General features: G+C 46.3%; 1 protein-coding gene across 1 annotated transcript in view; it reads right to left on the bottom strand.

Annotated features, from left to right (window-relative positions):
* Positions 1 to 6,491: 6,491 nt before the first annotated feature.
* Positions 6,492 to 27,205, bottom strand: part of LOC146812778 (complement C1r subcomponent-like) — a 62,426-nt gene continuing 41,712 nt past the window's right edge. Inside the window, exons 2-5 of the mRNA XM_085619885.1 lie at positions 18,268 to 18,487; positions 17,284 to 17,464; positions 10,975 to 11,103; positions 6,492 to 7,879 (exon numbers count right to left, since the gene is read on the bottom strand). Coding sequence (XP_085476011.1) covers positions 7,077 to 7,879; positions 10,975 to 11,103; positions 17,284 to 17,464; positions 18,268 to 18,487 — 1,333 coding nt within the window. The 3' untranslated portion in view covers positions 6,492 to 7,076. The remainder of the gene's footprint in view (positions 7,880 to 10,974; positions 11,104 to 17,283; positions 17,465 to 18,267; positions 18,488 to 27,205) is intronic.

Raw genomic sequence — 27,205 nt, 5'->3', positions numbered from 1 at the left:
CCAGAGTGCGGGACAGGTTCCCAGTCGCACTCAGGTCTCTGGAGTCAGCGCTGAAGGGGGCAATACACCAGCAGCAGCCTCCTTTCTTCAAGGGAGGGGTAGCGCCCACTGTGCCTGGGGCGCAGTTCAGGGGGCAAGTTCACAAGCAAGCCCTTGGAGATTGTTCACAAAAGCACAAGTTGAAAATAAAGTCTTTCTCAGTCTTTTCCTCTCCTTGCAGCAAGGCACCCACCACAGGCCAGTCTCTTAGTCTAGAGACAGTAGTCCTCCATGTAGCTTTCCCAGGTCCTTCTCTTCAGGCAGAGTTTCTTCTTGGCGTCAACAGGATCTGATTTCATAGGAGCAGGGTTCCTTCTTTTATAGACAGTTTCTTTTGTTCTTTGTGGCCAGGGGGCCTGTGCCTGGCTCACTCCGGTTTTGGGGCACTTTGTTGTGGTGACTATGCTCTTTCCTTTCAGTGCACAGGGCAGAGACATCAGCCGCTCCACAGGGGGCAGAGCCAGCATTGTGGTGGCAGAGCACAGGTCTATTCAGAGTCAAGGTGTACTCCTCCCACCCATCCTGGTGCAATCTCTCTACCCACCACCTGGCAGCCAGCCTGTCTCCTGGAATTCCCCAGCCCTGCCCCTCAGTGAAACTAGGCAGCACACACACACAGCAGAGGCGGACTGAAATGGCTAGGCAAGTAAATACTAACTTTCTAAAAGTAGTATTTACAAACACAGGATATTAAAATAAACTTTACTAAAAGAAGTATTTTATTATTCTGAGTTCAGGCATACTAAACTTGACTTTCTACCATGCTCTCTGAGTCCGCTGGGATTATAGAGTGTAATAATTCCAGCAGCCCATTCTGGCCTATGGAGAGCAGGTAGCCTTTCAATAGTGAAAAACGAAAATGGCTGTAATTCACTATTAGGACATGCCACACACATCAGGGCATGTCCTACCTTATGCCTACAATGCACCCTGCCCTTGGGCCTACCATAGGAGTGACTAATATGTAGTTAAGGGAAGGTTTAGGGACTGGCAAGTAGGTGCACTTGCGCAGTCAGCATGACAGTACCAGACTGCACGCAGGTTCTGCAATGGCAGACCTTAGACACATTTACTAGGCCGCTTCTGCGGGTGGCACAACCAGTGCTGCAAGCCCACCAGCAGCATTTGTATTTACAAGCCCTGGCACTCCTGGTGCACTTTACTAGGGGCTGATAGTAAACCAAATAAGCCAACCATGGAAATCAATCAATGTATACACTTTTCATAGGGAGCACTTGCACTGTAGCACTGATTGGCAGTGGCACAGTGCCCTGAGCAGCTAACACCAACAAAACACATGAGGCACATCAGCAAAAAGTGGAAGGGAGACTCACGCCAAGGTGCCAGGTCTAACACCTGCTCACTGATGTCTCCTGCTGAATCGTCTGTGCCATCCTTGCCAGTCACTGTACTTGTGTTTTGTGTATGTAGGAATGGCATCAGGGACCAATTGCCCCTTTTCAGCACTATGCATGTGTGTAATCACGGCCTAACACACAAATGGCACGTGTAATGCAGGGTATTTGGGCACCTGATTCACAATTGTGGGCATTGTATCTAGTCGCAGTGAACCCCATTCCTTACATGAGAGACAACATCTGGGTGGCTGGAACAGCACCTGGACATTCCTATCACTCCTGTGATGTGCGTGACAATGTGTGTTCCCCTTGGCTAACTTATTTTAGTATGCATTTCCATGACAATACAGTCTGTTGGCATGAAATCAGGGTGTGTATTGTGGGGCATCCGCCATCGGTGGGTATGCATGTGTTGTATGTCCTCACACCCACATGTGGTGTGTCATGCAGTGTGTGAATGACATCCATCCTCCTGGGAGTGGGGCACTGCTGGGAGTCCTCTGCACCCCCCCCTCATATGTCTGGACACTGCTGGCAGTGATATACACCCATCCCTCATATATCTGGGCACTGCTGTGAGTCCTCAGCACCCACCCCCATATCTCTGTCCACTGCTGGTAGTGATATGCACCCACCCCTCATATGTCTGTCCACTGCTGGTAGTGATATGCACCCACCCCTCATATGTCTGTCCACTGCTGGTAGTGATATGCACCCACCCCTCATATGTCTGGGCACTGCTGGGAGTCCTCTGCGCCCACCCCTCATGTGTCTGTCCACTGCTGGGAGTGACAGGCACCCACCCCTCATATGTCTGGGCACTGCTGGGAGTCCTCTGCACCCACCCCTCATGTGTCTGTCCACTGCTGGTAGTGATAAGCACCCACCCCTCATATGTCTGTCCACTGCTGGTAGTGATATGCACCCACCCCTCATATGTCTGTCCACTGCTGGTAGTGATATGCACCCACCCCTCATATGTCTGGGCACTGCTGGGAGTCCTCTGCGCCCACCCCTCATGTGTCTGTCCACTGCTGGTAGTGATATGCACCCACCCCTCATATGTCTGGACACTGCTGGTAGTGATATACACCCACCCCTCATATGTCTGTCCACTGCTGGTAGTGATATGCACCCACCCCTCATATGTCTGTCCAGTGCTGGTAGTGATATGCACCCACCCCTCATATGTCTGTCCACTGCTGGTAGTGATATGCACCCACCCCTCATATGTCTGGGCACTGCTGGGAGTCCTCTGCACCCACCCCTCATATGTCTGGACACTGCTGGTAGTGATATACACCCACCCCTCATATGTCTGTCCACTGCTGGTAGTGAGATGCACCCACCACTCATATGTCTGGGCATTGCTGGGAGTCCTCTGCACCGACCCCTCATGTGTCTGTCCACTGCTGGTAGGGATATGCACCCACCCCTCATATGTCTGTCCACTGCTGGTAGTGATATACACCCATCCCTCATATGTCTGTCCACTGCTGGTAGTGATATGCACCCACCCCTCATGTGTCTGGACACTGCTGGGAGTCCTCTGCACCCACCCCTCATATGTCTGGACACTGCTGGTAGTGAGATGCACCCACCCCTCATATATCTGTCCACTGCTGGTAGTGATATGCACCCACCCCTCATATGTCTGGGCACTGCTGGGAGTCCTCTGCACCCACCCCTCATGTGTCTGTCCACTGCTGGTAGTGATATGCACCCACCCCTCATATGTCTGTCCACTGCTGGTAGTGATATGCACCCACCCCTCATATGTCTGTCCACTGCTGGGAGTCCTCTGCACCCACCCCTCATATGTCTGGACACTGCTGGTAGTGATATGCACCCACCCCTCATATGTCTGGACACTTCTGGTAGTGATATGCACCCACCCCTCATATGTCTGGGCACTGCTGGGAGTCCTCTGCACCCACCCCTCATATGTCTGTCCACTGCTTGTAGTGATATGCACCCACCCCTCATTTGTCTGGACACTGCTGGTAGTGATATGCACCCACCCCTCATATGTCTGGGCACTGCTGGTAGTGATATGCACCCACCCCTCATATGTCTGTCCACTGCTGGGAGTGATAGGCACCCACCCCTCATGTGTCTGGACACTGCTGGGAGTCTTCTGCACCCACCCCTCATATGTCTGGACACTGCTGGGAGTGATGTACACCCACCCCTCATATGTCTGTCCACTGCTGGTAGTGAGATGCACCCACCACTCATATGTCTGGGCATTGCTGGGAGTCCTCTGCACCCACCCCTCATGTGTCTGTCCACTGCTGGTAGTGATATGCACCCACTCCTCATATGTCTGTCCACTGCTGGGAGTCCTCTGCACCCACCCCTCATATGTCTGGACACTGCTGGGAGGCCTCTGCACTCACCCACGCACCCCCTTGGAGCTGTCCACTGCTGGCCAGGACCTACAAACACAACAATTTGGAGGTAACATGCTGGGACAGTCCTCTATGCCCACATTCCTGGCGTGTGTACGCCTTGTATCCAAATTTTCCTGCTGCCGTAACGGGGTATGTGTTGTACGGACCGTACCCACGCATGTATGCGTGGGTACGGTCCGTACCTGAGTAGTCATGGGGCCGTAGGGGTACGCACCGTACCCACGTATTAATGCGTGGGTACGGTCCGTACCACTGTTGTCATGGTGCCGTAGGGGTACGTATGGTACGCACCGTACCCACGCATTCATGCGTGGGTACGGTCCGTAACTGAGTACTCATGGGGCCGTAGGGGTACGCACCATACCCACGTATTAATGCGTGAGTACGGTCTGTACCACTGTTGTCATGGCGCCGTAGGGGTACGTGTGGTACGCACCGTACCCACGCATGTTGTTCTCACCTTCTGCGGCATGTGTGTCGGGTGCGGTGCACCAGGTCGTAGGCCAAGAGGACCGGGATGACACGTACGATGGGGTTCATGGTTGTACGTCGCGTACCGGGGCTCCGCGGCATAGCGGTTTGCGTCGGACTCTGCTTTTCCGGCTGTGTTTGGCTCCCGTAAACAAAGAGCCGTACGGAGTGACGTCGGTCGAATCGTACTTGCTGGGCCGGAAAACGCTGGTGAAATACGTACGGACATCGCGTACAAGCATTTCCGGATCGGAATCGTGGGTATTTTTTTGCTGTACGGTCTTTTGTACGATTCGTACAGAAAAAGGCTTTCTGTACGAATCGTACTTCCTAGGTTGTGAAATGAGTTTACCTGGTACGAGTCGTACGGAGAAAACGCTCCATACGACTATTTGTAGGGCGTTTTTACAGGATCGGAATCGACCCCATAATGTACATGTGTTAGTACAACACAGGTGGGCTGCTGAGATATTAAATAGTAACACCGGTGGATTGCTGAGATATTAAATAGTAAAACCGGTGGATTGCTGAGATATTAAATAGTAGCACTGATGGGCTGCTGAGATATTAAATAGTAGCACCGGTGGGCTGCTGAAATTTTAAATAGTAAAAGCACAGGACCATACTTTCTGGTCTACTCAGTTAATATTCAGTGTCAAAGCAGCCCGTGCTCTTTATTTGGTTTCCAGTAGTGGCTGTGGGGGTATTGGTAATGGTGACTTTTGATCTAAGTTTACCTTTGTAAGTAACGAAAAGTAGTAAACTTACACAAAAGTGTAAGTTAACCTTTGTGAATTGGGCCCTTTGTTTGTACTGGTCATCTGTCCGAACTGCGGTTTTCACTGCGAATCATCTTCAGGAAAGCTATGGGCTGGGCTGTTAGTACAGGCCAGCGAGCTGGGCTTTTGGTACATAGCAGCAAACTTTCCCTTCTGCTGTTATCTCATAATAGAAACCTCACAAGTGAAATAACAAACCCATTTAAAACTTAAAAAAGATAGGCATCCTTTATGGTTGGTTTACCATTACAAAATGGCCGATATGTTTAGAAAAAACACTCCAGCCATCTTAGAATGGGAAATCAATGGCAAAGTATAACTAAACCAAAGGTGGCTGCCCATTCAAGCAGTGCCTGTGTGACACGTGCACACTAAAAATGGCAGTGAGAGAAGTCAGAAGCCCAGGAGCAGTGAATGATTGGAACTGCTGGCTCTTTGGCAATAAAAATAAAAATACTGGCAGTGAGCTTTACGGGGAAGGGTGGTGCTTGGCTTTCATCAGAACCAGCAAGGGGAGGAATGATGGGCACTTAAGTGAGCATGACGGTTTGGCCGGCCCCCCACCAGGCTGCATTACACAGCCTGGTGAGGAACATGCACAGGCTCCCTGTCCCGTCTGAGCGCCAAACCACGGCCCTCAGACCATTCAGCATTGTGATTGGCTCAAGGGAGCATGTGCTTCCTGCTTCAGAGAGCGATGCTAGGTGAGGCGGCAGTCCGGCAGTCCGGCAGCAAGGTAAGTCACATTGTAATTTATTTTTCAATCCCCAATCCCTCCCGTACTTCTCGGTGGCAGCCGCCACTGAAAAGAATTGGCAAAAATAGACAACAAACATTGTCCCAAAAGTCCTGGCACCGAAGTAAACTACTTTTACATGTGCAAAGGCAAGTGTTGTCACTCTCAGTGAGGAATGCCAATGGCTGACTTGTGTATATCTATGACCTAACACTGTCGTAGGCTAATGAATCGAGCCATGGTGTGCCTCTACCCCTTATGTGTCATTAAAATGAGAACAAGTCATGACAGCAAATATATATAGAGTGAATTATTGGAAGCCTACTCTTATCTATGCATACCTACCTTGACAGCTGCTTTACAAGTTCAATTTTTATTCATTCAAAGTATTACAAAGCAATCAGGTCAGGTGTTGGCTTTGCCTTCACATTCTGGTGATTGTGGTTTGGTATTTTCACACTCAAGTACCAGAATGATAAGCAAAAAACAGGACTGTATACTTAACAAAGGACTATGTGAAATCTCCGTAAGAAGCGCGTCACTGAAAAGCAGGGAGTACTTCTCTGTATCATGGCCAAGCCAAAGAGTGGGGATTTAATATTATAACATACCGCGACAATGAAAATAAATGTGGCCCAATAATACATTATTTAGAGCAACTGTACTAAGAAATACACATTCACACATTTAGCCCTACAGTGCAAAGTTTAAATTTGAGTTTATTACCAGAGTACAGCAAAACTGACACGGTTTACTGCCCTGCAGATTGCATGTAACAATTACACGGGGAAACGACTCACCTTAGAGTCAGGAGGACACTTCAATGTGACTTTACCTTACTGCACAAATGTAACCCCTTGCATACAGATGTTGGTTAAATACTATTTTTTTTTAAAAAAAGGTTGCCTGAAAGTGTGAAAGTGGGTGAGACTGAGGGAAAGAGAACGGAAAAGAGTATTAAAATGAACAGAAAGTGTGAGAAGAGAGAGAGAGAGAGAAAGAGAGGGAGACAGTGTGGAAATAATGATAGGTGAAGAGAGTGAAGGAGAGAAAGTTATAAGGAGAAGAAGCGTGATAGGGAGGAGCATAGGGTAATACATATGTAAGAACAGTAAAAATAAAATGAAGAGGAGTTACTCCGTGATTGAAAACTGCACCCCATGGAACGCAATTTGGTTTAGCAATTTGAAAAGGGATCTTTCCTATCTTCAGCTGGTCCTGCATGTCATTGCAGCAAGGTCTGCAGAGATGTGTTGTCATGGCGTGATCTGCCCATCGCTCACTCATTCATAACCTCGTCTATCCAAGCCAAGTAGTTGTCCACCTTGGTGTAGAACCCATAGCCACTGGCACAGCCGAAGCCCCAGGACACGAGCCCAGTGACAACCCAGCGTTCACGCTCCTCGTCATATAGGGCAAAGGGTCCTCCGTTATCTCCTTGGCACGCGTCTTTCCTCTTCTTCAGCCCACCGGGGAAGCCAGCGCAGAACATGTTTTCAGAGAACACCGGACGTCTGCCCCATATTTCCTTATTCCGAAGGTAGTCCGTGCAGGTGTCTCTGCTTGCCACGGGCAGTGTGACATATCTCAGATGGGTAGATAACTTGTTCTGCTCAGTGACTCCAAACCCGCTCACGAAGCCCATCCGCCCTTCTTCATAGAAGGTCTTGCTGTTTCTCCAAGGCAAGCAGATGGGCCTGATGTCGGCAGTCATGGTCACGCTTTGCTTCAGCTTGATCAGGGCAATGTTGTGATCAAAGTTGTGCCAGTCTGTGGAGAATTGAGGGTGAACAAAGATGCTCTCCACTGGGTGTGGACCCAGCTGGAACTGCATGCTCAGATTAATGTCTCCCATGTAGACCTCCAGATCTGCTGCACTGACGTCTGCCTCCATTTCCTCTCCTTCCTGCTTGAGGCGTATCACGTGAGCGACAGTCAGAACCCAGCGGTCACTGATCAGGACACCACCTGCAGTTCCACGTGTCCTCACATACACCTGCCACGGGAAATTCCCCGCCTTAGCTTTGTCCCCGCCAATGATTCTCCCGATCATGGTCACAGGTTGGTCTGGTTTCCCACATTCTGTGGAACAAGCACAAACATATTACACTTTTCTTATTATCAGATGCTTTTCACTTCCCTTCTCCTCTCCTCCCAAGTTCCTCTATATCTTTGCTCTCATGGGGAGTTCCTTTCCCCCTCTCTCTTCGCTTTCTGTTCTTTACAAACTTGTCTCCAGCTCATTTCGACTCACGTACCACCCATCATCTGGCCATGGATGAGTCACTGTGATGAATGCAATTTTAGACAGCAACACTCTACAGATCCTTCTTCTTGACAGTTCTCTTTTACCCTTTTGTGCTTTATATGCTATTTTTTTCTATCTATTCTTCTTCTCATTCTTTCTTTCTATTAACTGTCCATCTTCCTCTTGCTCCCTTTCTTCTCACTTTTTTCTATCCATATTTCTTACCCTCCTTCTCTCCCCCTCATACATATGTGTGGCAATGAACACTCACATAGGCACATTCATTGCTATAACTTTTATTGTCGAAAGAAACTATCCCAAGTTGTTGGGCACACAAGCCGTGCCAGCCTCGGACAGTCACCTGCTTCAACTGCGACCAGAATGTTGACTCCACAACAGCATTCCACTCATGGTGTCACGAGCTGGTGTGGAGTCAGGAATACTAGATAGGTTATTTTCTTATGCACCAAAATCTTTACATAAAAACAGTAAAATAAATTAGAATCAAGGATATTCAACCTCCCCCCAAATTTTGTAGAACCCAATCAACATTTACAGATTAACAAAGCTCTCCGCCATGAGAGTATAGCATCTTGTCAGTGTCCTAAAGCTCATCAATACTTATATTGGTTTTTGCCACAGAGGGTCTAAGAGAAGATAACATCACAGGAGATAGAACATAACCTCTACAGATCAATAAAAGAATGATTGAAAATATATCTCAACCAGGTTTATTTAACATTCATCTATACCTGACCAGAATTCTGTGTTGATGTACACTCCTCCCTACAGGGTGAGAATTATTTTGAACAAGTTGAAAACTATCCTGCACCTTGTGTTTTTGTACAGAAGTCTTTTCCACAAACATTCCTTGCTGCAAATTAAAACCACCCTGCACCTTGTGTTTTTGTACAGGGGTCTTTTGCACAAACATTCCTTGCTCCAAATTAAAACCACCCTGCTCCTTGTGTTTTTGTACAGAAGTCTTTTCCACAAACATTCCTTGCTGCAAATTAAAACCATCCTGCACCTTGTGCTTTTTTCAAGAATCTTTTTCCCAACCTTTACCTGCTCAGAATTAGTATATGACGTACCCTGTTGGAGGGAAAATTTTACCACCTTAGTGAGTTATTGGTTGATTGCCTTCTCTATCACCTTCGCTGGGTGTTGTAGAACGGCCACAGGGCAGAGGTTGCTCAATTTGTTGGGGTCTGACAGCGTTTTTTGAGGAGGGCCATGACTGCAGCATGCTTGCATTCCTCACAGAAGGTTGCAGAGTTGATGATGTGAGAAAGGAATTTGCTGATCACAGATCCTCCTGGGTTGTAGATTTGATGTTGACATGGGTTTATTGGGGCCCCGGAATTACGGTTTTCATGATTGGAGAGGGGCTTTCAACAGTGAGTGTTCTCCGGCTGGTTAGGCGTCTATCCGAGTGGGAGGTAGGCAGCTTTCTGATGATGTCCTCAGGGTCCAGTTGTTTTTCGAAGTTATTATAGATCTGTTCAGGTTTGCTGTTGGATGGATGAGCGTCCTGGGTCGAGTGAGTGGTGGGTCACTGCAGAGCAGCGGCGGAAGTGGATCTGACCTGGTGTTGTGGCTCTAGACACAGTCCAGGCGTGGCATGGCACAGACGGGCTTGCCTTAGGTGTGCCTTTGGCATGCCAGCGCTGCACCTACTGCGCATTCGTGCAGTGGCTGCTATTCAGTAGGATTGGGGAGGGGAGAAGAGCGATCGGCGTGGTGGGAAGGGCAACGGAAAGGCGGGAAGAAGCAGAAGATGCAGGAATGCAGATAAGGAATGGGGGAGGCGGGAGGAGGGAGAAGGAAAAGCGTGTGAGGAGAGGTGGGGCTGTAGGGGAAATATAGTAAAAGTCACAAAAGTATGACAAAGAGTATGAAAAAAGCACAGAAGTTAGACAAAAGTATGGGAAAAGCGACACAAAAACTATAAGAAAAAGAGTGAGGAAAAGGCTCAAAAAGTGTGAGAGAGAAAAATGCAAAAAAGTAAGAGAAAACAGAGGCACAGAAGAACTAGAGGGTGAAAGCGCCGGGTACAGAGAGCAAGGGAGCATGAGAGCGAGGCAGAGGAGGAGAGTGCAGAGAGAGGAGGCTGCAGGAAGAGCGAGGCAGGGCCTTGAGGCGCAATGCCAGGTCCAAAAGGGCCATAGAAGGGTCGGAGGACCAGTCCAGGTTAGTTGGCCGGGTTGCTAGGGCCTGGGCAATGGGTAAGTAAAGCAGTTACGTGAATCCCTTTTTTACTGTGTAAGCTGCCTCTATAATGGTAGAGTTCTCAATGGTGTAAGGTGCGGCTAGTCAGGACCTTTTAGCTCTCTTTACTTTGCATTTTAGTGCTTGGGGCATACACAGAGACTAGGAAAAGAGACACTGAAAGTGCCAGAAAGCAAAGGCATGTGGTCTGAAGTTCCCACGAGAGGCTGAAAAGTTCAGCCTTGAAGTGAAGCAACTTAAAATGTCTTGCTATGGTGTCCATTGAGTTTATGTTTGTCCTCCAATCTTTTCGTACTTAAGTTTATTTCAAGCCTCTGGCTGTCCTAGCTGTAACAGTGGGCTGGGGTTGCCTCCTTGTGCAGACAATGCTCCGCTGAGTATGAAAGAATTCACTTCTCAACTCAAGAGATCGTTAAATGACAATCAAGATCCCTATGGGGCAGTTATTAGAAAGTGGACAGCACACACGAACATCTAAATATTAAAATGTACCCTTTTCATTAGACTAATCAAGAATGCGCCTTTAACGGAACCTGTAAAATGGTCCATAATTCTACAATGGGCTCTGGGAGCCCAAACAATATGGGTGATGCATTTCCTGAGGTAAATTCAGCAAAGTCGACTTTAAAAGAAATTACATCTGTTTTTAAACAATTGAGTCACACATGTTGCCTAAAGGGAGTAGGGAAGTACCTACCTAGCTCATAACAAGTCCTGGTGTCTTCCTTCAGAAAATATCCAAGGTCGCAGGAGCATGAGAAGCCACCGGGATAATTGTGGCAGAATCGACTGCACCGGCCATTCCTCAAGGCGCATTCGTCAATATCTGTAGGGCGTGGAAAACCAATAAACGGCAGGTGTTAGGAGGGAGGCGTCAGGAAATTAGCAGCTGACAGGTTAGGGGTAGTGTGATGTCACAGGGGAAGCTCAAAGAGCTCAGTACGGCATGACAGGTGGTACTGTGGCGTCATAGAGACAAGAGTGTGACATCTCAGAAAGAAGCATGTGACATCAGAGTCAGGCCAGTATGTCAACCACAGAGTTCGAATGCATATCTAGAGTGCTAACCTTTTGAATGGCAGACCAAACATGATGGTCCAATGGAAATCATGCCGCACAATTCACAGCGTTTAACAATCCTGAGTTCAATATTAATAGTTTTGGTCATACATATCAGAAACCTGCTGAAAGGTGTTTCTGAGTCGGTGACAAAATCTTGCAGTTTTAAATATTTAATGAGTGATTTCTTAACATATGTCAAACATACCCTCTTCACGACTCTATTCATTCAGTCTATCGGTTCATACTTTATTTAATTGATATTTTAAAACGTGATGCACAAAGACATGCGTATTTAGAGCTCTTATTCTTAGGAGAGGATTAATTTCAGAAGTGCCGAGAGCTACTGGTGGATACACGCCAATGAAAGTGTTTCAATTTTAGGTCTGGCACCAGACAGCTTGGGTGGTTTGCCAAAACTCATGCGATAACACTACACAACATTAAAATATAGAGCATGCAGGGAGGGGCTTCCCATGTTGATTCGTATAATTTTAACGCTTGCGTGTTATTTTTGAATTAGTTACAAAGTAGTCCAACTCTGCGATCACACTTTTAATTCTCCTCACGACACTCCGTGTTGACAGAATAAATCCACTACAGAAACTGCAGCAACAACCACATCTACCACAACAGCCAGGTTAACAGAAGTGACCACAACAGCCACCAGGACCACAATACCAGCATCTGCTAGCACAGCAGGGACAACAGCAGCAATCGCACCTGCCCCATGGTGGGGCCAACAGCAGCAAACAACAATTGATGGACAGAATGCAGAACAATGTCATACATTCACCCCAGTACAGAGATCTGGGCCTAAATCCATCGTTTTTTTGCTCACCATGCCATTCCAGTTTGAACCCAGCCATATGCAAATCAGTCTTGACCCTGTGCCTCATGGGAACAGTCCAGCCCGAACTGCCAAGCCAGGTCCTCCCTGGACTGGAAACAAGCATCCTAGGACCGGTTTCGGGGTTTCACCCCTGTTCAGCCAGGATAGCTTGATTCCAGTGGCATGGAGAGCACGGGACTCACGTCTGAGCATACCCGTCCCACTCGGGGTGACAAATGCAAAAACAACAATTGATGGACAGAATGCAGAACAATGTCATACATTCACCCCAGTACAGCGATCTGGGCCTAAATCCATCGTTTTTTTGCTCACCATGCCATTCCAGTTTGGACCCAGCCATATGCAAATCAGTCTTGACCCTGTGCCTCATGGGAACAGTCCGGTACAAAAGGGGGTGGTGATGGACGGAGCATCAGAACCAATCAAACACTCACACCCAGTCAACAGATCTGGGTTTGATCCATCACTGTTCTTCAGCCCACTCTGCCACCCCAGTTCAGACCTGGCCATATGCAAATCAGTCTGACCCTGTGCCTCATGGGAACAGTCCAGCCCGAACTGCCAAGCCATGCCTTCCCTGGACCGGAAACAAGCTTCCTAGGACCGGTTTCTGGCATTTCAGCCGTCTTCAGACAGGCTTGCTTGAATCCAGTGGCAAAGTGAGCAAGGGACTCACGTCTGAGCATACCCTGCCAACTTATAGAGAACAAAGCGGTACAAAAGGGGGTGGTGATGGACGGAGCATCAGAACCAATCAAACACTCACACCCAGTCAACAGATGTGGGTTTGATCCATCACCGTTCTTCAGCCCACTCTGCCACCCCAGTTCAGACATGGCCATATGCAAATCAGTCTGACCCTGTGCCTCATGGGAACAGTCCAGCCCGAACTGTCAAGCCAGGTTCTCCCTGGACTGGAACCAAGCATCCTAGGACCGGTTTCGGGGTTTCACCCCTCTTCAGCCAGGATAGCTTGATTCCAGTGGCATGGAGAGCACGGGACTCACGTCTGAGCATACCCGTCCCACTCGGGGTGACAAATGCAAAAACAGCAATTGATGGACAGAATGCAGAACAATGTCATACATTCACCCCAGTACAGTGATCTGGGCCTAAATCCATTGTTTTTTTGCTCACCATGCCATTCCAGTTTGAACCCAGCCATATGCAAATCAGTCTTGACCCTGTGCCTCATGGGAACAGTCCAGCCCGAACTGCCAAGCCATGCCTTCCCTGGACCGGAAACAAGCTTCCTAGGACCGGTTTCTGGCATTTCAGCCGTCTTCAGCAAGGCTTGCTTGAATCCAGTGGCAAAGTGAGCAAGGGACTCACGTCTGAGCATACCCTGCCAACTTATGGAGAACAAAGCGGTACAAAAGGGGGTGGTGATGGATGGAGCATCAGAACCAATCAAACACTCACACCCAGTCAACAGATCTGGGTTTGATCCATCACCGTTCTTCAGCCCTCTCTGCCACCCCAGTTCAGACATGGCCATATGCAAATCAGTCTGACCCTGTGCCTCATGGGAACAGTCCAGCCCGAACTGCCAAGCCATGCCTTCCCTGGACCGGAAACAAGCTTCCTAGGACTGGTTTCTGGCATTTCAGCCGTCTTCAGCCAGGCTTGCTTGAATCCAGTTGCAAAGTGAGCAAGGGACTCAACGTCTGAGCATACCCTGCCAACTTATGGAGAACAAAGCGGTACACAAGGGGGTGGTGATGGACGGAGCATCAGAACCAATCAAACACTCACAACCAGTCAACAGATCTGGGTTTGATCCAACACCGTTTTTCAGCCCACTCTGCCACCCCAGTTCAGACATGGCCATATGCAAATCAGTCTGACCCTGTGCCTCATGGGAACAGTCCAGCCCGAACTGCCAAGCCAGGTTCTCCCTGGACTGGAACCAAGCATCCTAGGACCGGTTTCGGGGTTTCACCCCTCTTCAGCCAGGATAGCTTGATTCCAGTGGCATGGAGAGCACGGGACTCACGTCTGAGCATACCCGTCCCACTCGGGGTGACAAATGCAAAAACAGCAATTGATGGACAGAATGCAGAACAATGTCATACATTCACCCCAGTACAGTGATCTGGGCCTAAATCCATCGTTTTTTTGCTCACCATGCCATTCCAGTTTGAACCCAGCCATATGCAAATCAGTCTTGACCCTGTGCCTCATGGGAACAGTCCAGCCCGAACTGCCAAGCCATGCCTTCCCTGGACCGGAAACAAGCTTCCTAGGACTGGTTTCTGGCATTTCAGCCGTCTTCAGCCAGGCTTGCTTGAATCCAGTGGCAAAGTGAGCAAGGGACTCACGTCTGAGCATACCCTGCCAACTTATGGAGAACAAAGCGGTACAAAAGGGGGTGGTGTTGGACGGAGCATCAGAACCAATCAAACACTCACACCCAGTCAATAGATCTGGGTTTGATCCATCACCGTTCTTCAGCCCACTCTGCCACCCCAGTTCAGACATGGCCATATGCAAATCAGTCTGACCCTGTGCCTCATGGGAACAGTCCTGCCCGAACTGCCAAGCCAGGTCCTCCCTGGACTGGAACCAAGCATCCTAGGACCGGTTTCGGGGTTTCACCCCTCTTCAGCCAGGATAGCTTGATTCCAGTGGCATGGAGAGCACGGGACTCACGTCTGAGCATACCCGTCCCACTCGGGGTGACAAATGCAAAAACAACAATTGATGGACAGAATGCAGAACAATGTCATACATTCACCCCAGTACAGTGATAGAAAGGAAAAAAACAGCAACCACAGATAACACAAGCAGAAACAACAGCTGCAATGGCAGCCACCAAAGCAGCCACAACATCTGCCACAACAGCCATCGCCACAGGAGCTGCCACAGCAGCAACATCTGTAAGTACAGCAGGGACCACAGCAATGAGCACAGTTATCACAACAGCAGAAACAAAAACAGCTGCCATAGATCTGACCAGAGGAGAGGCCACAGTAGTAATAAGGGGAGCCGCAACAAAACAATACCTGCAACAGCTGCAATCACCTCTGCTACCACAATTACCACACACTGGGCAAAGTTTGTTGCAAGCACAGAGGGGACCGCAGGTTCAAACCCAGCTGTAAATACAGCAGAGACAACAGTAGTGGCCACAGCTACTACCACAACTGAGACAACAGCTGCAACAACAGTTGTAACCGCAGCAAAGATGAAAGCTGCCACTAAGGCATGGATGAGAGCTATCACAACAGCAGGGACCACAAGAGCAACCTCAACTATAACCCCAGTAAAGTCTATAGCAACAACTATATCTACTGCAACAGCAGCAACAACATTATAATTAAAGAAAAGGCACAGCTGCTGAAACAGCAGGGACCACAGCTGTGACCACAGCTGCCTTTGTGCAAGGGACAGCACTCCCAAAAGCAGCTGACAGTAAGACAGGACAATCACAGTAGCCACAGCTGTAGCCACAACAGGATCAACAGCAAAAACAACTAGCTGACACAACTGCAGGAACCTCAGCAATAACAACACCTGTCACCACAACAAGATCCACAGAAGCCACAGCAGCTGACACAAAAGCCACCAACACAGCAGCAACAACAGCTTTAAGCACAGAAGGCATCCGTGACCACTGCTGTGGTGACAGCAGGGAGCACATCAGGGGCCACAGACACCACCAGGACATGGATCAGAGCTGTGACCACAGGTGTAAACACAGTAGAGACCACAGCATCAACCAGAGTTGCCACCACATCAGCAACAATTGCACATTCAGGGGCCGATTCCGATCCAGGTCGGAAGGGCACCGAATGCGATCCGGACGGAAAAACTACGAGCTGTACGCGTGTTTTCCGCCCGACTCGTACAGCTGTACGAGCGAGCAAGTACAATGCAAGCTACGTGAAATTCACCGACTGAGTCGTTTCCGGGTCCGAACCACTCCGTACGTCTTGGTCGGAAGCTAACCGTGGCGTGCAATGGATGCGATTTACGACCGAGCCAGTACGATGCATGCGTCGGACAGCCTGTGCGAACCGGAGTGTCCGGCTCGCAAAACGTTCGGGTGGTTGGCTTTGGGGGTCCGCATTGGACCCTCTGTCACCCACAGCCCTACGACTCGGATGCAGGGGGAGACTCAAGGGTCCCCCCAACACAGGCATGTACGGTGCGGATGGCACCGATGCGTACCCACTGTAGGGGGCACCCTTGCGCGAGACGTACCCATTCAGTCAATGGGAGCCCATGTACGCGTTGTACGACCGGCACCCATTGACTTCTATGGGAGTCCGACTGAACCGGCAGCATACGGCCGCATCGTACACGCTCGGTCGGACTGCAGGACTCTGGCTCATCGAAATACACTCCGGATCCGGCTCGGTCGGAGTGCTTTCCGACCCGGATCGGAATCGGCACCTCATTGTTTCTAGCACTTCAGAGATCACCAATAACAGACTTGCCCACAGCAACATCCACAGAAGCAGCAGCAGCTGCAACCATAGCCACAAGCACAGTATGGGCAGAATCAGTGACAATATTTTGCACCACAACTTTAACCTCAGATGGAAAACAAAGCAGCAACAACAGCTTTCCACATAGCAAAGATCACAGCAGCACCCACTCCTATAACAGCACGGAGCACATCAATAACACATCTACTACCACAGCATGGACAGCAGCAGCAACAACAACTGTCATGACAGCAGTGACCACCGCATCTGTTAATTATTATCCAGCTCAATGGTACTACTTATGTTGACCTCAGAAGTTTGAAAGGCTGAGACCACACTCTCGAAGTCAAACCAGTGGCGCCCAGGTTACAAAGTCTCTAACAGCAGATGCACTAATTCACTGAGAGATCTGGCCGGCCTTATTGGAACCCTTACATGTACTCGGTGTGGAATGGCAAAGCTGTTGGAAGAGGAATGTTTGAAGTTAAAGTCTGATGACAGAAAAGAAAAAATATAACATACAAATTGTCAAAGATAATGAAGGATAACACAGGAGTCAGGCAGCACAACTGATTTTGAGGTGAGATATTGTTCTTAGCATGTCATATCAAAGAAGCTCCACTCAGTGCCTTGTATAGCAATCTCAAAGTAGGAGTTGTACCGACTGCTGTGTAGTGAGCAGAGAAACCTCCCATGTGTTCTCGCTGTTGATTGCTTGAATGGACAGCTACTGTCATTGTATTGGAAGAAGAGACGAAGACCATAGGAGCCTGGCTGCCCTGACCAGAGGACACATTTTGCTTGCCGCAGAGGATGATTGACGGGTTCCATACATCCATCACCTGTACGAAGAGAGAAAGATGGTGATGGCCATGCTATTAGAACACATATCTGATGCAGACATTAATCCTTGTCTCCATTATGTCTCTACTTATAGATGTCATTACAGCAGTGGTAAAACTTTCTGATAAAAAAGATCTCCCCACAATTATATTGTGTTTGTCCCTGTATAAGTGATTTCTATTTTAACATCACTGGCCTCATAAAAACCTCTCTCCACTACACAAATTCAGAGTTGAATGGGAGATGGTTATTGTTTGAAACTTTCTAATGGAAGGGATTGGAGGAAGTTCTATATGAGGATTAAAAGGACAAATATGATTGGTTCATCAATGGAGATCACTTTGAGGAAAGGAATCAGGATACGTATGTGGGCAAAAATATCAGCTCTGACTAGACAGGCACAGCAATAGATGCACCTGGATAGGGCTTTGCTACACACGTCGGTGCCCTTGCTACGTCTGATCTTAGATCTCCTGAAGGCCGCATCATTAAGCTGGAAACAGAAGTGAAGAGGGACAGGAGGTGGACAATATTCAAATACCAAATCAATCTAACACTGGAGATAAGGCGATGGTTCTTCAAATGAGAGAGACAAAGAGAACGTTCTGTAAGGATGGAGGTAATGAGCAGAATCCCTCAGCTTAGGAGAACTCTAATTCTAGGGATAGGCAGAATGTTCTAGTAAGAGGTCACCTTGGCAGGGATAGGATTTGCAAGGGAACCATCTTGAAGTATGGTATAGATAGGGGGAATGAAATGGATTCACCAATTGAAGATGAGGAGGTAGTCTTTCTAAAATCACCTTCACAAAGTCGTAGCAAGTGTCTTCATTTCCACCAATATCAAAGTAAGTGAAGTGGAGTTTGATCCGGTAGCCGTGCGCCACACTTAGGTACCACGTCTGGTTGCAGGATTGGCTCTCGAGGCACGTTTTGTTGAGTACATATGAGATCTTGCCAATATTAGTCTGTGGCATTATGTTCATTGCCTCGCTGGGCCTTGGCAGCAGGCACAGTACAACCCTGAAACAGAAACATTATAAGGGCGCATTTGAGTACTCTGAACATAGAATTATATCAGTTTGATATTCCATCCATTCGTTTACTTCATCATCATTTCACTCATCTTAAGGGCCATCACCCCATCCATCCATCCATCCGGATTTAACGCTTGAGCTATGTGCCACATGTGATATTTCCCACATGCACAACATGCTGCACGTGGTAAATAATGTCTAATTGCAAGTATGAAAAGTCATTGAAAACCAGTGGCAAATACCTCCAGCCAAAAACAGTTGGTTAAATTTTTCGAAAGTGTAAGTTATTTAAGAAAAGCTCTAAAACAATACAATAAATAGTACGTGCACTGTTTGAGCTAAAAAAACATACAGTCACACACACACCTCTACTTACAGGGCCAGACCTACATAGACAGCCCTTGACAGCTGAAGTCCACACGGGTTGAATGCTGTAGTTCACACTTCCATTCCCAGGTACACCACCATGTATGCAGCACCACTGGGCCACTATATTATGCTATGCGAGACTCATGTCCTGCCACAATGAACCATGCAGCTTAATGGTGGCAACCAGGCCGTAACACAATGACCTTAAATAGTGCAGCAAGGTTTGAGCTGGAACACAGAAACATGAGTCAGCTTGAGATCCAGAGAATATTATCATTCAATATGGGCTCCATACAAAACCTATTTCATCATTATGGATACCATGGAGCTCTTTCCTACAAATGCGAGCAGCACTCAAATTCTTTGCAACAAGCACCACACAACAGGCCGTACGATTGGTGCGTGGCATTTCTCAGTCAACCTTTACCTAAATAGTCTACTGAGTGAGAGATGCTTTGCAGAGAGTGAGTGAGCAACGTAAGTAGCTCCACTGGAACATGCACAGAGATAATGCCAACAAAGCAAACTTCAATGCTACAGCAGAATTCAGGATTTTCAGACATCTAAGGGTTACTTAACTGCTCCTATGTACACCTAGTGGCCTCATGTAAACAGGGACCAGTGTGTTGAAAATGTAAAATAAAGCACACTATTTATGTGCAAAGGCTGTGTGATGTGGATCTGTGCATACTGAGTTGTAAGGTGCTCTAGATCTAATCACAATGCTATGATCCTGTGGAGAAGCAACATCAGTCTTACTTTGGAAAGACATCACCCTCAAGGCACTAACCAGACACATCAACGGACCACCATCAAGATTATAATAAATTAGGGTTGCTCTGCTTTCGTAAAGGATTTGATAGATGGGTTACTATCAGAATCACTAATTTGGGGGACCTAGTTGCCAAAGGGAAAATCCTCACGTTCAAAGAACTGCAAACCAAATACTCACTCACACAAGGAGAGATCTTCCGATACTTACAAATCCGACACGCAATTCTCACCAACATTCCTGACCTTTCTTCCCTACCAGATGCCTCCCCTTTAGAGGACCGCTTACTTACAGAACCACTTCTGACGAAAGCCATTTCTTGCACCTATCGCAAACTCTGCAACAACCTACCTGACACTTTTCCAGCTCTGATAAACCTCTGGCAAGCGGACCTAGGGGAATTGGACGATGAAGACTGGCAGATTGCCCTAATGTCTCCCAGAGAAACAGCTATGAACCACCGCTTCCATCTCATACAATTAAAAATACTCAATAGAACATACTTCTCTGGCATCCTCCTGGTGAAAATTGGTAACAGGAGTGGATGCCTGAGGGGATGCAGACAAGACGGCTCCTTTTATCATATTCTCTGGGAGTGTCCCCACATACGTCCGTTTTGGGTCAGAGCCACCACAAAGATGAAAGATGCTTTGGGCAAATACAATCAACCGTCGCCAAAAATGGGGCTCCTAAATATATGGGAGCCTACTGATCTAACGGAAGTTGAGCAGCAATGGGTGGCGTTGGGATACTTACTGGTTAAAGGCGCCGTAGCAATGTCATGGGGTTCCAGCAGACTGCCACTTACGATAGGGTGGGTAGCTGAAATGGACAAATGCATGATCGCAGAAAATGAGGTTTACATATGTAGGGGCTGCCCTGAGAAGTGGGATAAAAAGTGGGGAGGGTGGAACGCCTTTAGGGGGGAAATATGTACTTCTCCTACAGAAGATATGGTGATGAGACGGCCCAGGATTGAAAATCCATAATACCTTAATGTGTGATATGTTCAACTTCAAATACTGTGCTGCTTAAGTAATATACCCCACAAATGTACTGTATTAATGATAGTGTGCGTTGACTTTAATAAAAAAGTCCCCCCCAAAAAAAGATTATAATAAATTATGACGAATGTATGTTCTTATGACGCATTCTTTTTCCCCGCAGGGAATCACAACACAGTCGTTACATCGACCGCGTTGTGATTCCGCATACCATTACTCCGCAAGTCGGAACAACGACTTGCGGAGGGGGGGCGCTGGATGTTGGAATAGTATAATTTACTATTCCAACTCCAGTCTGTGCGGACAATAGGGAAGGTGTTGGATTTTAAATCCAACACCCCCCCCACTCCGCAAGTCGTTGTTCCGACTTGCGGAGTAATGGTATGCGAATTCACAACGCGGTCATTGTAACAACCTTGTTGTGATTCCCTGAGGGGAAAAAGATTTGTGGTAAACGTTGTTTCCCAATTATGACTGTTATCAATACATGAAAGCAATAAGTCTGGGAGAAATTTTAACTACGCTGGAGTAATTGGGGTATTTCAGTAATTATGCATTACTCTTCATATGCAAAATTACCGAAATTATGTGATTAATCCAGCTTGAGTAGTTAAGAGTAATTTGGGACAAAAATACTACAGCAGCAAAAATAAACTAAGGGAGAGCGAGTAGGTGCTGGGCACTGCTATTCATGTCCTGTAGCATTTAGTGCTGTTTTCGTGTTGCAAAATGCATCTTCTAGCGGTCTAGCCCTTCCAAGGGTACACTCTTCACTAAAACAATAGCACCTAATGCTTATTATGTTTCTCACAGAATTATGTATAATGTTGAGTAATTTTGCAGGAATTATGAAAAATTACAATAGATATAATTACACCAGTTACGCCCAACCCTGGTCAGCATGCCATGAGAAATGTTAGCCCCTATGGGCGTAAATTACATAGGTTACTCTTCGCATTGATGATGATTCTCGGCAATGTTAACTTTTTAACAACCATTACTTCCTTGACAACTTGCATGTCTCTTACATTGGATTCCTCCGATCCCCGTACCTTATTTTATGTCTTTCACTCCAGACGTGTTGAGAATGGTCATAATGTTTTCTTCTCAAGGCTTGAGATAGTGCTTGTGCTTAGCAACTTGCTTAAGTACCTAGTATTTTAAGATTTGGAACTTGTTTTAAATGGTCTTTAATTTTAAGTGGATATTTTAATACAGTTTTGATTGTGTCTGCTATCTCGTTCCACAGGCAAGTTCTTGTTTGTTTTTGGTGGCATCTTCAGCAGGAGCTGGTGCATCAGATGGTCATGTTATAAAACCCCCTCCTTTCCCTGGACCTCCAGCTCAGAATCCACAAACTTGTAATACCCTTCCCTGCCTAAGTCAATGATGGCCCATGATGGATGTGTTTGGCCAATTTCTGCTTATGATAGCCAAGTGATACCAGAGGACTTTCCGACTCTCTGATTGAGGACAGGAAAATGTGGCCGGCAGTTTGTTATTAAGAATTTGACTGGAGAAAAAATGGTTTATGTGAACACTCTGGTGGCGAAAATGAACAGCAGATGGCAGTGCAATGCTAAATGGCTTTAGCAATGTTCTAATCTTTTGATTACCCCTGAACTGATGGACCTCCATCAACTCCTGACAATTATCTCCATGAATCACTAATAAGGGGACCCAAACGTCAACACACTATGAGCTCTGGAGGGCGGTACTAAATTTGGGAGGAGATTCAAGCTATATTTTGTAAACCCATCAGGGCTGGACTTCCATGATATTCTTTCCTTTAGCCCATGGGCTTGCTTCCTTTTTCAATATATATATATATATATTATGTACTGGCGGTTGCCAGTAGGTAGTTATAGTTAGGACCTATTTTCCATAGGAAATCCGCAACATTCTATTCCCAATAAGTCTGGTGCCGGTTGACGAATCTTCGCGAAATATTCCAAACTTTTGGTAAGCTCTGGTCCGCTCCTATCCTGAAAGTTTCATGCTGATTCGTCAAGCGGGGGCCGAAAACAAGGGGGATCCCAAAACGCGTTTTCCCCATGCAATTTCCCTTAGGACCTGTTGACGCAGCTACAGCCCGAACTGCTGAACGGAATTACACCAAATTTGGCAAAGAAGTAGTCCTCAGTTCAGACTTGTGCCTTTTGCATAAATGGTGTAAATCCGTTCAGTAGGTCCTGAGAAAATTCGACTAAAAAAGATAGATATATCTATGGCATCGGAGGATCCGCGCACCCTCCCCGCACCCTAAGCGCACCCTCTGCGAACCGAGCGCGCACCCTCCCGATCATGCACTGAATGCTAATTGGCTGTCAAGTGTCTGTCTACATTCAAACCCAGGAACTGTTGGCAGCCATTTTGTGCCTCGGTAGAAGCGAGGCTGATTAAGCAAGGGAAATAAGTGTGTGGAAGATGTAAAGGGGGCAGGGTAGAAATACTCCCCAGGGCCGGCTCCTACAGTGTCCTGGGGTGCCCACCCCCCGGACACTGTTGTTTGCTATGAGAGGGCGGGAGTCTCCCACCCTCCCATAGCAAACTTCGTTAGGATTTTGAAAGAGAGAGCAGGGAAACCTGCTCTCTCTTTCAAAATCCAAACGATATAGCTTTTCCACACGGGGAGCTGCATGTCAGCAGCTCCCCATGTGGAAAAGCAATGCCGGCTCCCGAAGGACGCGGGGAGCCGGCTGGGACCATGGGGGCGTTGGGGCTCCCCCCACGGTCCCCAACATTTTTTTATAAGCCCCGGGGGATGGGGTCCCCGGGAATAATAAAAATTAGTGATAGGGGCTATTTTTTTTTTTACGGTAAAATTAGGAGTCACGCATCCTAACGCGTTGGGTGCACGGTTTCTCTAGTGTTTGGTGCGCGGTTCCTAACGCGTTGGGTGCGCAGATCCAAGGCAAAAAAACTGAAATTTTTGGGGAGATAAACATCAAGCTTAAGTGTTTTGTTCTTGAGTGGCTCTAAAAAGAGCCGTTGTGTTCATTGAGAGTTTTTGGTACTTATAAGTAAGTACCTATACAGAGTCTAAAGTTGTTGAGGAAGACTCTGTTTCCTTCATCAGTAAAGTGTACTCCATCTCTCCTATACATCTCTTGCATATGAAAGCGCAGATTGTTATTGTAAATGGACCCCATTCTATAGTCTCGGAGAAAAGCAGAAACAGATTTATTCACATGTTTCCTAGCTTTCTCAATTTGTGGACAAAAATGATTGGACCAGTTCCATATCTGCCTTTGGCATATGTTAAAATACACAAAGGCAGTTTTGGGAAAAAGTGAAATCAATTCTGCAAAGGTGTCCTTCATAAGCATTTCCAGACCTACCCCAGTCAAAGTGCCTAGGTCATTGCCACCACAGTGCACTATTATGAGGTCAGGGTGTTGGATATGCATAAAGGATTTTACCAATGGCATCAATTGGTGCCACTTTAACCCTCTCTGTCCAATCCATGTAATGTCTACATTTGGCAAACCTAGGTCTTTGTGAATGCCTTTGTTTTCTGCATACCTTTGGCTCCAGAAAATATAGCTGTGTCCCACAATCCACACTCTAAGCATCTTGAAGGGAGGTCTGGATGCACTCAGATGGTCTCTGTAAATGAAATGGCAGTTTGAAAAGTAAGATTTTTCTAAAATGGTGGATAAGATGCAGTTTTGAAAAAAGAAAAGAAATGATTGGTTGTTTGACAACCTTCTACACTGATAACTAGGGTGCATGTTTTTGTTTTTTAAACGCATGATTCTTATTGGTTAACAAAAACTAATTGAAAGGAACATTATATATGATAAGCTGATATGTTGAAAAGTCAAGCACACTTGCTGTTTTGATTAGCAACATTGTGTGCTGAACTTGTGACCTGTGTGCTCAGTTTAGTGTTCCATGAACTGTTTCTATGGTAACAGGCAGAAGGCAGATTGGGGGTAGGGTTCGAATTTATGTCATTTGGAAAGGGTTGGATTGTTTAACCAATAGAAATGTGTGTTAGCTTTTGAATTAATGTGGGAAGGAATGTGATTTGATGTTTACATGTATATGTGTGGAAAATGAGAGGGAAACTTTGCCATTCTTTGGTTTTGCTGACAGGTGCACAGTGCAGAGATTCTGTATAAGGAAATCTGGTGTGTGACTGATATACTTCTTAATCTACAAAACAACTTGAAAGGTGAGTTATTTAATTGTGAGGGGATGTATGTGATCTATTTTGATTTTAATCCAACTAATGTGTTTCTCCTGCTAAAGTGCAGGGAGTACTTTTTTTTTGTCTACAATCTTATTGTCAGTGTGTGTGCATGTAGAAACCATTCTGTGATAAGCATTTGTGTTTTTCATGTGTTTGCAGACAGATAACTGTGCTGTTTTTATATTTTGGTACAATTAGAAAGCAGTCATTGTTTATGAATTTGCAAAATGAGTCATGTTTCTACACTAAAATGTAATATTCGTAGATTAAGAAATGTGTTTTGGTATAGTGCAAGGGATAGTGCTGTTTCTTTAGAATCACACAGTGAGTCTGTGTGCATTTAGGAATCATTTTAAGAGAAGCATTTTGGTACTAATGTGTAGTAGAAAATTTTCTGTAATGTGTGCAGTCACCTTAGATCTTGTAGACTAGTAAATGTATTTTGTACAAGGGATAGTTGGCTGTCCACAATCACACTGTGAGTCTGTGTGTATTTGGGTAACCATTGTGAGAGAAGCATTTGGTAACATCATGTATTTGCTTGCAGATAACTGTTTTAAACCCCGTCATGTTGTCAAGTTTTAGTAGAATTAGAAGCCAGTCTTTGCTTATGCATTGATAAAATGAGTCAGGCATTGACAGTAAAGTACGGTACTGAAATATGTAGATTGTGTGCAGTCTCCTTATCCCTTCCAGAGTAGTGAATGAGTTTTGGTAAACTCCTAGGATAGTGTTGATTGTCTAAAATCACACTGTGAGTCTGTCTGCATTTGGGTAAGGATTGTGAGAGAAGTATTTGGTAACATCGTGTATTTGCTGACAGATAACTGTTTTAAAACCGGTCATGTTGTCACGTTTTAGTAGCATTAGAAGCCAGTCTTTGCTTATGCATTGATAAAATGAGTCAGGCTTTGACACTAAAGTGCAGTACTGAAATATGTAGATTATCTGCAGTATCGTTACCCTTTTCAGAGTAGTGAATGAGTTTTGGTAAACTCCTAGGATAGTGTTGCTTGTCTAAAATCACACTGTGAGTCTGTGTGTATTTGGGTAAGGATTGTGAGAGAAGCATTTGGTAACATCGTGTATTTGCTGACAGATAACTGTTTGAAAACCGGTCATGTTGTCAAGTTTTAGTAGCATTAGAAGCCAGTCTTTCCTTATGCATTGATAAAATGAGTCAGGGTTTGACACTAAAGTGCAGTACTGAAATATATAGATTGTGTGCAGTCCTCTTACCTCTTCCACAGTAGTCAATGAGTTTTGATGAACTCCTAAGGATAATGTTGCTTGTCTAGAATCACACTGTGAGTCTGTGTGCATTTGGGTGATCATTGTGAGAGAAGCATTTGGTAACATTGTGTATTTGCTGACAGATAACTGTTTGAAAACCTGTCATGTTGTCACGTTTTACTAGCATTACAAGCCAGTCTTTGCTTATGCATTGATAAATTGAGTCAGGCTTTGACACTAAAGTGCAGTACTGAGATATGTAAATTGTGTGCAGTACCCTTACCCCTTCCAGACTAGTGAATGAGTTTTGGTAAACGCCTAGGATAGTGTTGCTTGTCTAGAATCACACTGTGAGTCTGTGTGCATTTGGGAACCACTGTGAGAGAAGCATTTGAGTACTTGACATCTTTGCATATGCATAACTGCCTAAAAACCTTTCCTGTTCTCAAGTTTTGGTAGAATTAGAAGGCAGTCATTGCTTATGTATTCACCCAGGAAGTGTCCTTGCAATACTGTAAACATTCAGTTAATATCCAAGTAGTAACGGAGTGAGGCAGGCCTTAGCACATGCATTGATTCAAATGCTTATCCACTATGCATGCAGTCCTCTAACCATCTACACAGTTCTCTTTCACACCTTTAATTCCATAGTCAGTATCCATACACTTCCAGCAAGTACCCTGTCACTCCCCTTGTACTCCTCTAGTGACCCATTCAGCACCATGTACTAATCCATTCACTGCGCCAAAACCCAAACACTTATAAATTCACCGAGGCACTCTCCTTGTAGTACTCTAATGATTCAGTTAGTACCCAGGTACTTATGTAGTGAACCCGGACTTAGCACATGGAGTACTTGAAACGTCTATCCACTATGCATGCTTGCATCAAATCACCTATACAATTGTCTTTCACATCTTCAATTGCCTAGTCAATATTTATATACTCTAATAAACATGCTGTCACTCCCCTTGTACACCTCCAGTGTTTCATCCAGCACCATGTACTAATCTATTCACTGTGCCAAAATCCAGAAACTTAAAAGATTCATGCAGGCACTCTCCTTCCAGTACTCTAATGATTCAGTTAGTACTCTGGTACTCATGCAATTACCCAAGCCTTAGATAG

Source organism: Triturus cristatus, chromosome 7 (genome assembly GCF_964204655.1).
Source record: "Triturus cristatus chromosome 7, aTriCri1.1, whole genome shotgun sequence".
Taxonomy (NCBI): domain Eukaryota; kingdom Metazoa; phylum Chordata; class Amphibia; order Caudata; family Salamandridae; genus Triturus; species Triturus cristatus.
This window is presented reverse-complemented; position numbering and strand designations above follow the sequence as displayed.